The 13,943-nt window shown below is 36.3% G+C and overlaps 2 protein-coding genes across 13 annotated transcripts; both read left to right on the top strand.

The window, feature by feature from the left end:
- The first annotated feature begins 808 nt into the window (after nt 1-808).
- Nucleotides 809-6,727, top strand: Cse1 (chromosome segregation 1). 5 transcript variants are annotated; one of them, XM_080158855.1, is made up of 8 exons: nt 809-967; nt 1,336-1,438; nt 1,834-2,011; nt 2,089-2,618; nt 2,988-3,137; nt 3,884-5,608; nt 6,014-6,337; nt 6,585-6,727. In XM_080158855.1, the coding sequence occupies exons 1-7, from the start codon at nt 891-893 to the stop codon at nt 6,164-6,166; spliced, it is 2,916 nt and encodes a 971-aa protein (XP_080014981.1). In that variant the 5' UTR covers nt 809-890; the 3' UTR covers nt 6,167-6,337; nt 6,585-6,727. The 5 variants fall into 5 exon arrangements, with proteins under 5 accessions (XP_080014981.1, XP_080014980.1, XP_080014978.1 ...); XM_080158854.1 differs by having other exon boundaries at nt 6,014-6,351; XM_080158852.1 differs by having other exon boundaries at nt 6,014-6,351; nt 6,499-6,727.
- Nucleotides 6,682-13,899, top strand: LOC145317686 (arginyl-tRNA--protein transferase 1-like). Of its 8 annotated transcripts, XM_080158857.1 has the most exons (10): nt 6,682-6,818; nt 7,484-7,542; nt 7,991-8,620; nt 9,045-9,167; nt 9,741-9,783; nt 10,234-10,383; nt 10,879-11,011; nt 11,751-11,934; nt 12,426-12,627; nt 13,160-13,899. In XM_080158857.1, exons 1-9 carry the CDS (start codon nt 6,740-6,742, stop codon nt 12,597-12,599), a joined length of 1,575 nt encoding a protein of 524 aa, XP_080014983.1. In that variant the 5' UTR covers nt 6,682-6,739; the 3' UTR covers nt 12,600-12,627; nt 13,160-13,899. The 8 variants fall into 8 exon arrangements, with proteins under 8 accessions (XP_080014983.1, XP_080014987.1, XP_080014986.1 ...); XM_080158861.1 differs by having other exon boundaries at nt 10,309-10,383; nt 12,426-13,899; XM_080158860.1 differs by having other exon boundaries at nt 10,234-10,308; nt 12,426-13,899.
- Nucleotides 13,900-13,943: the final 44 nt, after the last annotated feature.

The raw sequence follows: 13,943 nt of genomic DNA, 5'->3' as shown, positions 1-13,943 counted from the left end.
TCCCAGGACCAGTAGGTATATTCCCTGAAGAGTAAGCCCAATCGGTTCAGTGGTTACTGAGATCTTAAGCTTCAGACGGACAGACAGACATTGTACTACTTTGTATTATAGATGTACTAGCGGCTGCGTCCCTAGCATCTAGGGGCTCTATATTCTAAAGGGCAGAAAAATAGCCTAAAACCATACCCATACTTATTTTTTTAAAAAAAAAAGTAAATAGCCTAAAACCATCTCAGAGCCTATAGGAGTCTTCACTGTAAAAAAGAACCACATCGGTTCAGCGGTTAGCGAGATCCTTCGCTACAGACAACAAAAAGCTTATTACTTTATATTATAGGATATGTGTTTTATGGTACGTTATTGGACGTTATTTTTTTAAAAAATGTACGTTATTGTGTTCATTGTAATTTTTTTGCAGTACGTTATTTTCAATATTAATATCAAAAAGGCGGTGGTCGCCCTGCAATCCGATTCCGGAATCCGCACTATTTTTGGCCACTTTTGGAATCCGAATCCGGAATCCGTTTATTATAGCGGATTCGGATTCTAAATTGTTACGCTAAAATTAGCGTCTTGAGTTTTTTTCTTTCAACTCTCCTCTTTGAAGGCTAAGATCACCACACCCCCATCTCTCCCCACCTACACCACCAAGTGTCGAGATAAAAAATTATGAAAAAACGCTGCTTTAGATTCTTCCCAGTACCCGGTTTAATTTAATCCCTTAATTTATTTTTATAAATGCCTTTCAAAATATTGCTAGAATCCGGAATCCGCGAAGAATCCGTTTTAATTTTGACGGATTCTTTTAAGAATCCGAATCCGGTCCAAAAATTAGACGGATTGCCATCCCTAGTATATATACACAATGTTTTTTTTTCTTAGACATCACTATGGAGATCAATGATAACAACTTGAGCCAACTGGCGGTTTATCTTGGCCAAACTATGGCTCCTCAAAACGAGATCAGGTAAGTTTACTCTAACAACTATTCTTTAATCTTAATAATATTATCAAGAGGTGATACTTTATTTAAAATGTCGTTTGCTCCCAAAGTCTCGATGGGCTTTGCTAAGGGCAAACATTAGCATAAAACCACAACAAGAGAAATAATACATTTCGTGAAAGCATGGCTCATATAGACCATTTATTATCTTGATCTTTAGCTTAAACCGAAATGATCTTAAGACTCTGGTACTAATTAACATAAATGCTAAGTTTCTTCTTTTGTAACTAAGTATAATAGGCATTTAGAACGTAGATGCAGGTTGTAATTCTTAGATTTAATTGTTTGCATTAATGAATCATTATTGAACCAAAATTAATTTTTTTCTTCAGGAAACCTGCGGAGGAATTTCTGAGATCTGTTGAGACAAATCAGAATTACCCGATTTTGCTTCTGACCCTGGTCAATAAGCAAGAAGTTGAGCTAAACATCAAGGTTAGTTTCTGGTAGGGAGGGGTGGGGGGGGGGGGGACATTGGGCTGTTACTTACACTAGTCCCCAAAGTTTTATATTAACATTTTATTATTCGATAGCTTATCAACTTGGGGGACATTTATTGAATTTTTAATTGGTTGGTTCATTAAGCTACGTGTCCAAACGCTTCAACCACCAATTGTAATCTACAAAAGGGGTAATTTTGTGTATTATCACTAGGGATCTACATCAATTTATTTTCTATTGTCTTATTCCTTTAGATCCCCGAGTTTCTGTTCACTGATTAAACCAACTTCATAACTTAAAGTTTAGTACTTATCACCCACAACTCTTTTTATTATATGTTTATATTTATATACTATTTCTGTTTTCATGCTTTTCATTTTATCGTTAAGATTTCTGGAGCTATTACGTTTAAGAACTACGTTAAACGTAACTGGAAAGTCCCAGAGGAGGGACAGGACAAAATTCATCCTTCAGACAGAAACCAAGTGAAAGCATTCATCTTTGATCTCATGCTCACCTCACCTTTACCTGTCCAAAAACAGCTTAGCCAAGCCATTGCCATCATTGGTAAGATATAAGCAACCTTTTTTTATCAATTATATTTTGTTCGATTTAACAGTTCATTATTTAGTTTATCTTTTTAGGAAATAATGATTTCCCAGCACAATGGCAAGATCTTGTCCAGAGTATGGTGACCAAGTTCCAGACAGGCGACTTCCACATCATCAATGGCGTCCTGCAAACAGCACATTCCATATTTGAGAAATATTCCATAGAGTTTAAATCTCAAAAGCTGTGGGAGGAAATTAAGTTTGTGCTCGACAACTTTGCCAAACCTTTCACAGATTTGTTCGTGGAGACCATCAACCTGGTGGGCCAACATGCGGCTAACAAGGATGCCCTTAAGGTTATATTTGGTTCTTTAGTGTTGATAACCAAAATATTCTACTGTCTCAACTATCAAGACTTGCCAGAGTTCTTTGAGGACAACATGAAAATCTGGATGCCAAGATTTCTGGAACTGCTGACGTTGGACAACAAGCTGATGCAGACGGATGATGACGAGCCGGGAGTACTCGAAGAGCTTCGCAGCCAGATTTGTGACAATATTGGACTTTATGCGCATAAATACGAGGAGGAGTTTCAACCGTACATGCAACAATTTGTTACTGCGGTAAGTTTTTAACATAGTTATAGGCATGTTTTTTTTGTGTAGCCCAGGCTTCAGTGTTGGCTAGCCATTTTGAGGTAAATCATCTATACAACCTTGGGTTCAGACGGAAAGTTAAAGAGTAGGTGCAATAGGACCAGTCCATTATAAATGACACATTAAATTGTTAACTCTGTTCTTTTTTCTGATTAATACCCACAAATATTTCAAATGCTGCTGATCTAAACCAATTTAACGAAATATAGATTGATTTACGGACAGCTGGACAAAATAGGTGAAGTATTAGCATCGCTCTGATGAGAGTAAAGTTAGGTTTTATGTTTGTAAACCAATGTTTTTTTATCGTCAGAATTTATATTTGGTATTTGATAGGTATGGAATCTTTTGTTGTCTACTGGTCCTGAGACGAAGTATGACCTGCTGGTGTCCAATGCAATCCAGTTTCTGGCCTCAGTTGCTGACCGTCCTCACTACAAGAACTTGTTTGAGGATGAAAACGTACTCGGGAGCATCTGCGAAAAGGTAAAAATAAAAAAAAAGGGAAAGGAAGGTTGCGGGTAAAATCCGTAAAAGTGCGTGTTTTAAGGCTTAAAAATAGTAGTAAAACGATAATATTCACTAAATATGTGTACTTCTTATTGAAAAGAACTTTAGACTACAAATGTTTTTAAAAAGTTAACATAAAGTTTTATCGTTCTACTACTGTTTTTAACTTGAAACACTCAACCTTTACGGATTTTACCCGCAACCTACCTTTCCCTTTCTCAGGATGAAATAGATTTATGTTGTAAGGATCCGCGTAGTGGCTTTATATGTAGTTACATATCATTTTAGTAAATTTCCCTCACTGACTCGCTGACTGAAAAACTGTCAATCATATTTGAACCGTATTATTCATACAATCTGTTTTGCAGGGGTGAGTGTGAGTTGAGAAATATACTCTTAAATATTTTTATACTTACATCAAATGTGGGAAATATGTTGTGTGTTCATAAAAATATTTGTTATCTACCTACTCATTTAAGATAGTTTACAGTCTTGTTTTTTTTTATAACATTGATCTGATAATTTACACTAATTGTAAGAAGCTGTTTATAGAACGATTTAAAAAAATTACGTCATACAATACAAATGGCCAATGGTAGGCCAATACACAGACTAAATTACCAAGCCAGTATACATTTTAATTGGCCAATGGTAGGCTAGAATGGCGTCATTTCTTATAGGAACTATATAAAGCTTCTCACATTAAAAATTATTTTATTTAGATTATTGTTCCAAATATGGAGATGAGAGAGTGTGATGTCGAACAATTCGAGGATAATCCTGATGAGTATATCAGACGTGATCTGGAAGGGTCTGATGTGGATACAAGACGACGAGCAGCCTGCGATCTTGTTAAAGGATTGAGTCGTCACTTTGAAGAAAAAATCACCCAAATATTTGGCTCGTATGTGCAGACCATGCTGCAGCAGTACTCCGTGAACCCAAAACAGAATTGGAAATCAAAGGATGCTGCACTGTACCTTGTGACCAGCCTGGCTACCAGGGCTAAGACAGCGAAACATGGTATTACTCAAACCAACCAACTTGTCAACCTTGGAGACTTTTGTAACACTCACATCATTCCAGAGTTACAAAATTCCGGCAATGCCACCGAGTTCCCCGTGTTGAAATCAGATTGTGTCAAATATGTGTTGACCTTTAGATCTCAGCTGCCGCCTGACATGATTAAGGCAATCTTTCCCCTGGTTGTGCCCTACCTGAAGCTTCCCTCAGTTGTGGTGCACTCGTACGCTGCTGCCTGCGTCGAAAAGATCTTAATCATGAAAGATCCCGCTGGATCAGCCCTGCTGAAACAACAAGATCTAACACCAATCACCGAGGACCTGCTGAAAAACCTGTTTGGCGCCTTTGACTTCCCTGGTTCCATTGAAAACGAATATGTGATGAAAGCTGTGATGAGATCATTTTCCGGTCTACAGGATGCTGTTATTCCATACCTGGCGCACTTGCTGCCTCCCCTTACCAACAAGTTGTCCCAGGCAGCCAAGAATCCCACCCGCCCCCACTACAACCATTATCTGTTCGAATCTCTGAGTCTGTCGATTCGCATTGTGTGCAAAACTAATCCCGGTGCTGTTGCTAACTTTGAACAAGTTTTGTTTCCAGTCTTTGAGGAGATTCTTAAGACCGATGTGCAGGAATTCGTTCCCTACGTGTTCCAGATAATGTCCTTGATGTTGGAGTTGCACACAGAAGGCAATGTACCTGAGCCCTACATGGCATTATTCTCCTTCCTTCTGGTGCCCCTGCTCTGGGAAAGGCCGGCCAACATTCATCCCCTGGTACGTCTGCTTCAGGCATTTATTTCTCGCGGCGCCGCACAGGTGGTCGCACAGAACAAGATTACCGGCCTTCTTGGCGTCTTTCAAAAGTTGATTGCCAGTAAGAGCAATGATCACGAAGGATTCTACCTGCTGCAGTCCATGGTGGAATATCTTCCCCCAGATGCCTTGGCCAGTTATATCAAGCAAGTGTTTGTCATTCTGTTCCAAAGGCTAAGCTCGTCAAAAACCACAAAATATGTGAAAAACTTGCTAGTTTTCTTCTTTGTCTACACCATCAAACACGGAGGCTCCAATCTGATAGCTACCTGTGACCAGATCCAGAATGGTATCTTTGGAATGGTGTGTGACTCGCTCATCGTCAAGGACGGAGCTGTGCAGAAGATCTCGGAGACAACGGACAAAAAGATAGCCGCCGTTGGACTGACCAACCTTCTGTGCAACACGGATGATCTCATCAGCGGCAGGTATGCTGACAAGTTCAAGCCTCTGTTGCTGGCGCTCATTGCGCTGTTTGAGCTGCCACAGGACGAGAGTATTCCAGATGACGAGCACTTTATTGAGATTGAGGACACCCCTGGCTACCAGACCGCATACTCTCAGCTGATCTTTGCTGGCAAGCCTGATTATGATCCTGTTGCCGGGGTAAGAAATTTTTTTGAGGCATAAGATAATATTTTGCTTGGTATTTTTGTTTTAAAAAACTGACTGTTGTGTTTGTTTATTAATTTTAAATTCAGGGGAAATAATAAATCCTAATACAAAAGTAACAGGATCAGTGTCTGTCTGTACCATAAGGTCTCGCTAACCGCGGAACCTATATGGTTCTCCTTTACAGTTTAGCTTCTCTTAGGTCGTGTGACAGTTTCTAGCAATTTTTAGGGAGGGTACCACCACCCTCCCAAGAGAAATCTAGAAAAAATATAGGTAAATAACTCCATCTAGCTGCAGAGAAAGTTTTTTTTGGTAAACAGCTGATGAAAAAAAACCATTTTACGTGCTAGTAGGTACCTAATAAAACAAGATGATTAATGTTGTTTATTTCTTTAGATTGCTGATGTGCGTAACTACTTAGCTACCAACCTGTCTGGATTATCCACCCGTCATCCTGGTAAAGTTTCCGGACTTGTTGGCCAGCTGGAGCCCTCTGCCCAGCAGGTCCTGAACCAGTATATCCAAGCTGCAGGCGTCACCATCCAGTAGAATTATATTTAAAAATGTATTTTTTACAAGATACCAAACAACTGTTTTAAATAAGAAAAATATTAAACTATTTAAATGCTTTATATTTTTTTGCGCATAAGATTTGACATATTTGTACCTTGTTTATATTCTAATCATTGTCAATACAACTATCCCAGTTTCATTCAGATGGCATTATTGATAGGGTTGGGACGGGTACTTTTTTTGGTCGGATACCGGATATCCCACTGATTTATAATGCCGGATATCCGGTTCCGGCCGGATATCTGGACTAGGTTCGATTACCGGATAGCCGGCATTAAAAATCAGCCAGATACCCGTTATCCGGATAGTTTCAATATCCGGTATCCGGCCATATATTTAAAATGGATATCTGGCCCAACCCTAATTTTAATCATTGTCAACACAACTATCCCAGTTTCATTCAGAAGGCATTATTGATAACTATTTAATTTTATTCTTTTTCATGTATCATGCAACATTTTCAACTATTATGTAACGATGAACGGTGAATCATAGCTTTTATACCTACTCATATATGAACCTGATATTTTTACAGAATTTTAAGACAAGATGTCACGCTCCATAGTGGAGTATTATGCTTCAGATCCTGAGGTGACGACTGGAATGAAATGTGGATATTGTAAACAGGGAAATGCTTATTTTATACTCTTGTAGTTTTCCATTTTTAGCGGGTTGCTTGAGTTCTTTACAGGGGTGTATATTTTCGAAATTGACCCGGCTGAGGGGGGGGGGGGGTGGGTAAAAAAAAAATATGTGGTTGAAGGGAAAAAATGTAAAAATTAAGAGAACTGAAAGCATTTTTTTCCATTTTTCTCCACTCAATGGTAAATAAAAACAAAAAGAATTTGTGGGACGGGTAATGATATGAATAAAAAAAAAGTTTTAAAATATTTTTCCATTTTATCCCCTTCCTTGCTGGAAAAAACTAGGAGGAAAAAAATAAAAATTTGCAGCCGGGGAAGAAAAATTAATCTTGTACAGAATATACACCCCTGGTTTTTTATATTCAATACTACTGGCTATCCCCTTAGAGACACAGGGACACTTGTGTTTTACCCAAACTTTTAATTATGAAAGAAAATTTCAAAAAAAAAAAGTTTTTAACCTTCCCTGGATTTTTGCGGAGCTTCACAGTAAAGAAAAACTATTTCGGTTTAGCAAAATCCCTCGCTACATCACATAGAGACTAAATAGAGACAGGCATTTTACTGCTTTATGTTCGGCTTACAGTATTTTTTTGTGAATAGCGAAATTAAATAAACAAATGTGTAAAATAAACACAACAAATCTAGGAGACGACACGGTTTACAAATGGTATGTGGGGACATGTGCTTACAGCTAGAGATTATCAGGTATTTACATACATTTAGGAATTTAAGGATTGGTGCAGGGGTGTATCACTGTATATTCTGCACAAGATTTATTTTTTTTCCCGGCCACAAAATTTTTTACTTCCCCCCCCCCCCTTAGTTTTTTTCTTGAAAATATACACCCCTGGATTGGTGTATAGGTAGTAATTCTTGAGTTTTTTTTTTCTTGGTAGATGTGAGGGGAGGGAGGTGATATTCTAGCCATGAGCGAGAGGCACAATGGGCTGTTTATTACACTTGTCCCAAAAGTTTTATATTAATGTTTTCTTATTCGTTGGCTTAAGAGCATTGGGGACTTGTATTGAAATTTGATTGGTTGGTTCATTAAGTTGAGTGTTGGACGAAAATACATACAAACCAAAATAATTGAGCTGCTGCGCCATCTTCTTTAAATGATTATCTGTAAGTTGATCTATCTTTTCATATTTAGGACTTAATAGATCGCGGATGGAGACGCTGTGGACTTTACTGCTATAAACCCAACAACTCTAAATGTTGTTGTCCCGCCTATCCAATCAAGTGTCACGCGCTTGACTTCAGAATATCTAAATCTCAAAAGAAAGTATTACGGAGATTCAAAAACTTTATTGAGACTGGAAACAAGTGCAATAATGCTGGAAATATCAAAGTTTCAGTTGACGCAGAAAATTTTGAAATGCCATCAGAATCATCTGGCAAGATGGAATTTACAGAAAATCTTGAGTCGTTAAATTCAATTTCCAATAATGATCTTCTTACATTAAATCAAAATAATACACTTGTCAAAGAAACTAACCAAAATATCAGTAATACATCTAAAGTTACCAAGACTAAAGATACAGCTTTTGAAAAACCTAAAACTCCTGTAACCGCTAAGGTAGGAGGCCAGATTAAAGCAAAGTTAATGCGTCGTGAACGCTGGAGACAGAAACAATTGGCTAAAGGATTGTCAGGTGAATTGCAAACTAATCGTGGACCTCAAGCTAAAAGTTTGGAAGAATGGTTGACCTATAAGAAAGATAGCACTCATCAGTTTGAAATTAGAATTGTTTTGGCAAATCCCAAGCACGAGGCTTTTCAGGTAGAAATTCTTCAGTAAAGTATATTTTTTCCAGTATTGCTTAAAAACCCATTAATGTCCGTTGGATTAGAATGAGCTCTCAGCCATACTGAAAAATTATGTATAACATCGTATTGTATCCAGTTTTCTACGAATATAAAAATCGGTTTTAATCTTATAATTGTACTTTTGTATATCCGCGGAAAGCTGTTTATAATACTATGCTAAAAATAATAACTAACTAAACTTAAATTTTTTTGAAGTGTCCTTAACGAAAATTGGCCTAGGTTCAAATGATATTCTACGCTAAAATTTTCATTGAACTTTTGTTTGATCATATTATAGAATTTTGTGCTGGAGTTTGGAGATATTTTCTACTCATTTCTATGAAATTAATAAAAAAAATTATCATTGAATTTCAAAAGTTGAAAGATATTTTGTTAAGGAAAGTTTTGAAGAGAGTTTATCTGTGTATCAGAAATACCAAGTATCTGTTCATGGAGATACTATTGACAAATGTGATGCTAGAAACTATAAAAGATTTCTCTGTAATAATCCCCTCACCCAGGTTAGTACTTTCACAAATATTTATATCCTCATAATTAATAACTGGATTTCTGTACTGAAGGATCTCGCTAACCGCTGCACCGGTATGGTTTTTCTTTACATGGTATCTTCTCCTATAAATCCTGGGAAGGTTTATCACTTTTTGGGGTGTGGATACCACCACCCACCCAAGAGAAATCGCTAAAAGACATAACTAACCCCATCTGTAAATTAAAAGAAACATTCTACGTTCCGTTAGATGCATTTAGGGGCGAAGCTGCTAGTTATTAATAATCAATGTAAGTGTCATTTTTTTACTTCATAGAGCTTTTAGTGTTAATAAATGGACAAAAATACAGATTAAATGCAGAGTTTAGTCGCTATAATTAAGAATTTGGAACATCTTTCAATTGATCCTCCTAATACCTGGTTGAATGGACACTTAATTATCTGAATTTTCAGCTTTCTATGATTTTTCTTAATACAATATTATACAGTTTAGGTGTTATGCGTTCCTCACCTTGAGAGCATCCCACTGTAGATATTTTCTTCCTTGCTTAATGTAATGATTATAAACTACTTTTACACATTTCAGGAAGGTGTATATGGAGCTTACCATAGACAGTATATACTAAATGGTAAAATAATAGCTGTGGGAGTTATTGATATCCTACCCTACTGTGTCTCCTCTGTTTACCTTTACTATGACCCAGGTAAAATAATAGCTGTGGGAGTTATTGATATCCTACCTTACTATGTCTCCTCTGTTTACCTTTACTATGACCCAGGTAAAATAATAGCTGTTGGAGTTATTGATATCCTACCTTACTGTGTCTCCTCTGTTTACCTTTACTATGACCCAGGTAAAATAATAGCTGTTGGAGTTATTGATATCCTACCTTACTGTGTCTCCTCTGTTTACCTTTACTATGACCCAGGTAAAATAATAGCTGTTGGAGTTATTGATATCCTACCTTACTGTGTCTCCTCTGTTTACCTTTACTATGACCCAGGTAAAATAATAGCTGTGGGAGTTATTGATATCCTACCTTACTGTGTCTCCTCTGTTTACCTTTACTATGACCCAGGTAAAATAATAGCTGTTGGAGTTATTGATATCCTACCCTACTGTGTCTCCTCTGTTTACCTTTACTATGACCCAGGTAAAATAATAGCTGTTGGAGTTATTGATATCCTACCTTACTGTGTCTCCTCTGTTTACCTTTACTATGACCCAGGTAAAATAATAGCTGTAGGAGTTATTGATAAGCCCGGGCTAACAAAACTGTTTTTAATCTTAAAATTTTTTATTTTAATATCCGCTGAAAGCTGTCTATAATATGATGTGAGAAATAACTTTTTTAAAACTAAAGAACTCTGAAAACAATGGGTCAAACTGGTTGTACTCGGGAGGGTTACTCCATGTTATTTTTTTTGTCTTTGAAACTCAACAAAACATTTGATGATATTGCATCAAAAAAAATTATTAGGTAATACTTCAAGTTTTTTTTGTAAAACTATGGTGAAACTTAATAAGGTATTATTGATGTATTGAACATAAACCTTACATATTTACCAAAAAAAAAATATTTAGGTTCACTGTTGGAAGGTGCTTAAAATCACTTGCTCTCGTGAGTGCACAGTCCCCTTTGGTCGCTTGCTTTCCCTCTTCAGTTTGCTTTTGAATGAAAAAGTGCATAATCCTAAGAATTATATTGTCTTCTCTTTTTCAGATTTCTCCTTTCTCTCTCTGGGCACTTACACATCTTTGAGCGAGATTGCATTTGTCAGACATTTACAAAAACGTTACTGTGATATGAAATATTATTATCTGGGCTTCTACATCCATTCCTGTCCTAAAATGAGGTAATATTTTGTCCATTGTCTAAAAGTTTCTTGAATAAAGCAGGGGTGTATTTTCTGCATGGGATATCCTATCCTATTAAAGAGGGAGGGGAAAAAATGAGAAAATAAAGAGATTTGAAAACATTTTCCATTTTTTCCTTCATTGGGATAAAAAACTAGGGGTGAAGATAAATTAAATATTTTGCAGCTGGGGAAAAGATAAATCTTGTGCAGAATATACATTGTACATCCCTTGAATAAACAGTGATCAATTTATCATTCTTGGCATTATAAACCTTAATGCTAATTGTTTTTTTTTGTTATTAATGAGTTATTGAGGATCTGCAATAATGACCAAAGAAGAAAGGGATAATAGACTGTAAAAAAGAAATGATAACCATCAGTGTACAAACTTTTACACCGATGATTTATTTCTATAAATGGGGAAATTTTTTTTTCATTATTGGGGATGTGCAACAATTTATCGTTTATTGTCCTATTTTCCCTGGGAGGGGTGCCGGGTGTTACTTCTGAAAAAAAGTGAACCACTTAAGCTCTTCATGGCTCAACGATTCTTCGATTAGTCCGATTTTCTAAATATCAATATCCAGTGTTGTATTTATTAGGGCTGTCAATCCGCCCAATCTTTGGGTCGGATTCGTCTTCTTACAAAAATCCGCCAAAAAAGGCGGATTGCAGATTCTTGTGTTTTTTGTGCGGATTTTTGGATTGTGGATTATTTATTTTAAACGTTTTTTAGGTACAAGGGAGAATTTAGTCCATCCTTTTTATGTTGTCCAGAATCCTTTACCTGGCACCCCATAGATCAATGCCTACCCCTCCTGGACACTTCAGCCTATTCTCGACTGTGTCCAAACAAAGAAACAAAGGATGAAAATGCTTTTAAATGTATTAAAGATGTTATGGTTCTTCATCAGCGTAAGGTAATCCAATATTTGAAAGGACGCAGGGAGGGAGGGGACACTGGGCTGTTTATTACAATAGTCCCCAAAGTCTTTTAGTAACATATTCTTTTTTTTTTTGGCTTAACAAAATTGGGGACTTTTATAATTTTGTTGATTCTCAAAACGTTCCAACCACTAATTATAATCTACGGTAGGGGTAATTTTGTGTGTCATCATTTGGAATGTTCATTAATTTATCGGCCATTGTCTTATCCCTTCAGATCCCTGGAAGAAAAGAGTTTTTGTAGGGGGGGGGGGCTTTTATGGCAAACTGACACGTCGCAGTTTATTTTCAAGACCCCATGAATTTTAATTTGCCTTAAATTTGTTTTCAGCTTCCTTAAAGAGGTTTTTTATTCACAGAAGAAGAAAAAAATTTGGATGGTCATTGAATATATAAAAAATTCGCATAAGTTTTAGACTAATTGAGCTGCGCTTTTTAGGAAAGCTTGTATTTGTTTATTATTTAGATGATGACTTGGGGTGAATACGAGGAGTTTTCCAGCAGATCTATAGATGAAGATAATTTTGACACTGAGGACGAGAAAGAACAGGAGATACGGGAGGTGACAGAGTATGGACACCTCGTGGGCAGAGTTATTATGGCTAATATGCTCCTATTTAGACCAACCAAAGATTGTTAGATTTGAGATGGAAGTGGCCATGATTTTTGTGATTATTTGACTAAAGTTTATGGATATTTTATGCTATGCCAAACTTAGTCTCTACCATGAAGCACGACTTCATGGATTGGCTTTCAATTTGAAATTATAAACTGAAGGTGTAGTGTAGAAATTGCTTATCCATCTTATTCAAATGTATAGCGAACTAGCGGCTTCGCCCCTAGCCTCTAGGGGCTTTGCCCCAAGAGGTTTGATCAACCTAATTTTTCGTATTTTAAATTTAAAAAGAAAAAGTAAAAAAAAAATTTTTTTTTTTTTGGGGGGGGGTATTTTTCATTTTTTGGGGGGGTTGGGGGTGTCCCACCCCCCAAGAAAATAGCTTAAAACCATCACAGGACCAGTAGGTATATTCCCTGAAGAGTAGAGCCCAATCGGTTCAGTGGTTACTGAGATCTTAAGCTTCAGACGGACAGACGGACAGACGGACAGACAGACGGACAGACATCGTTCTACTTTGTATTATAGATAGTCTTCACTCTAACTATAAACCTTAGTCCAAATAATCACGAAATTCCTTAAAGCGCCCAAACTCTCCACTTTTAATATTTGAGTAATGTCTTTTTAAATATTAAAGATTTACAGAAACTTAAATTTATACCTACCTAGTTATAGTCACAACAAAAAATTATCTCGAAAAAACAAGTCTTAATATTTACTTTATTATATAATATACCAAAAAACTGCATTAATATATGTAGTATAATTTAAATGCGCTTAGTAAAAGAAGCTTCAAATTCAATTTGATTCTTTTTTTTTCTTTATAGTAATAAGTTTATTCTTTTGTAACAAAAGCTTATGTTAGTATTATTACCAGTCAGAGATATGTCACTTGAAGGAAAACTAATTTCCAGTATGACTTCGAAACCGATTATTATCCGCTGGATTAGAACCGGTTGTAAGCCATATTAAAAATCACGTATCGTATCGTATTAAATCCAGTTTTCTACGAATATTAAAATAAAAATCATTATGTTAAAACCAGTTTTGTTAGCCCGTGGCTTAGGCATTTCGGCGCTAACATAACTGGTTTTAATCTTAAAATATGTCTATATCCGTGGAAACCTGTTTATAATACAATGCGATAAATAACTATTACTATCAACTTAATAAGTATCTTTTCCTGATATTAAATATGTCTAGAAACTTTAAAGTTTACATTGTGTTTCTAATAACCTGTTTTGGTTAATCACATAAAAGAATTTCTTTTCAAGTGTCATACCTTTCCTTACAAATAACCGGTTATAAATTATATACCAGTGAATTAAAATTTACAAACTACTATTATTAAAGTATTTCAGACCTTAA

This window comes from Acartia tonsa, chromosome 4 (assembly GCF_053477335.1).
Source record: "Acartia tonsa isolate MP-2025a chromosome 4, ASM5347733v1, whole genome shotgun sequence".
Taxonomy (NCBI): Eukaryota; Metazoa; Arthropoda; class Copepoda; order Calanoida; family Acartiidae; genus Acartia; species Acartia tonsa.
The sequence above is the reverse complement of the archived record's forward strand: the minus strand, read 5'-3'. Positions and strand labels throughout refer to the sequence as shown.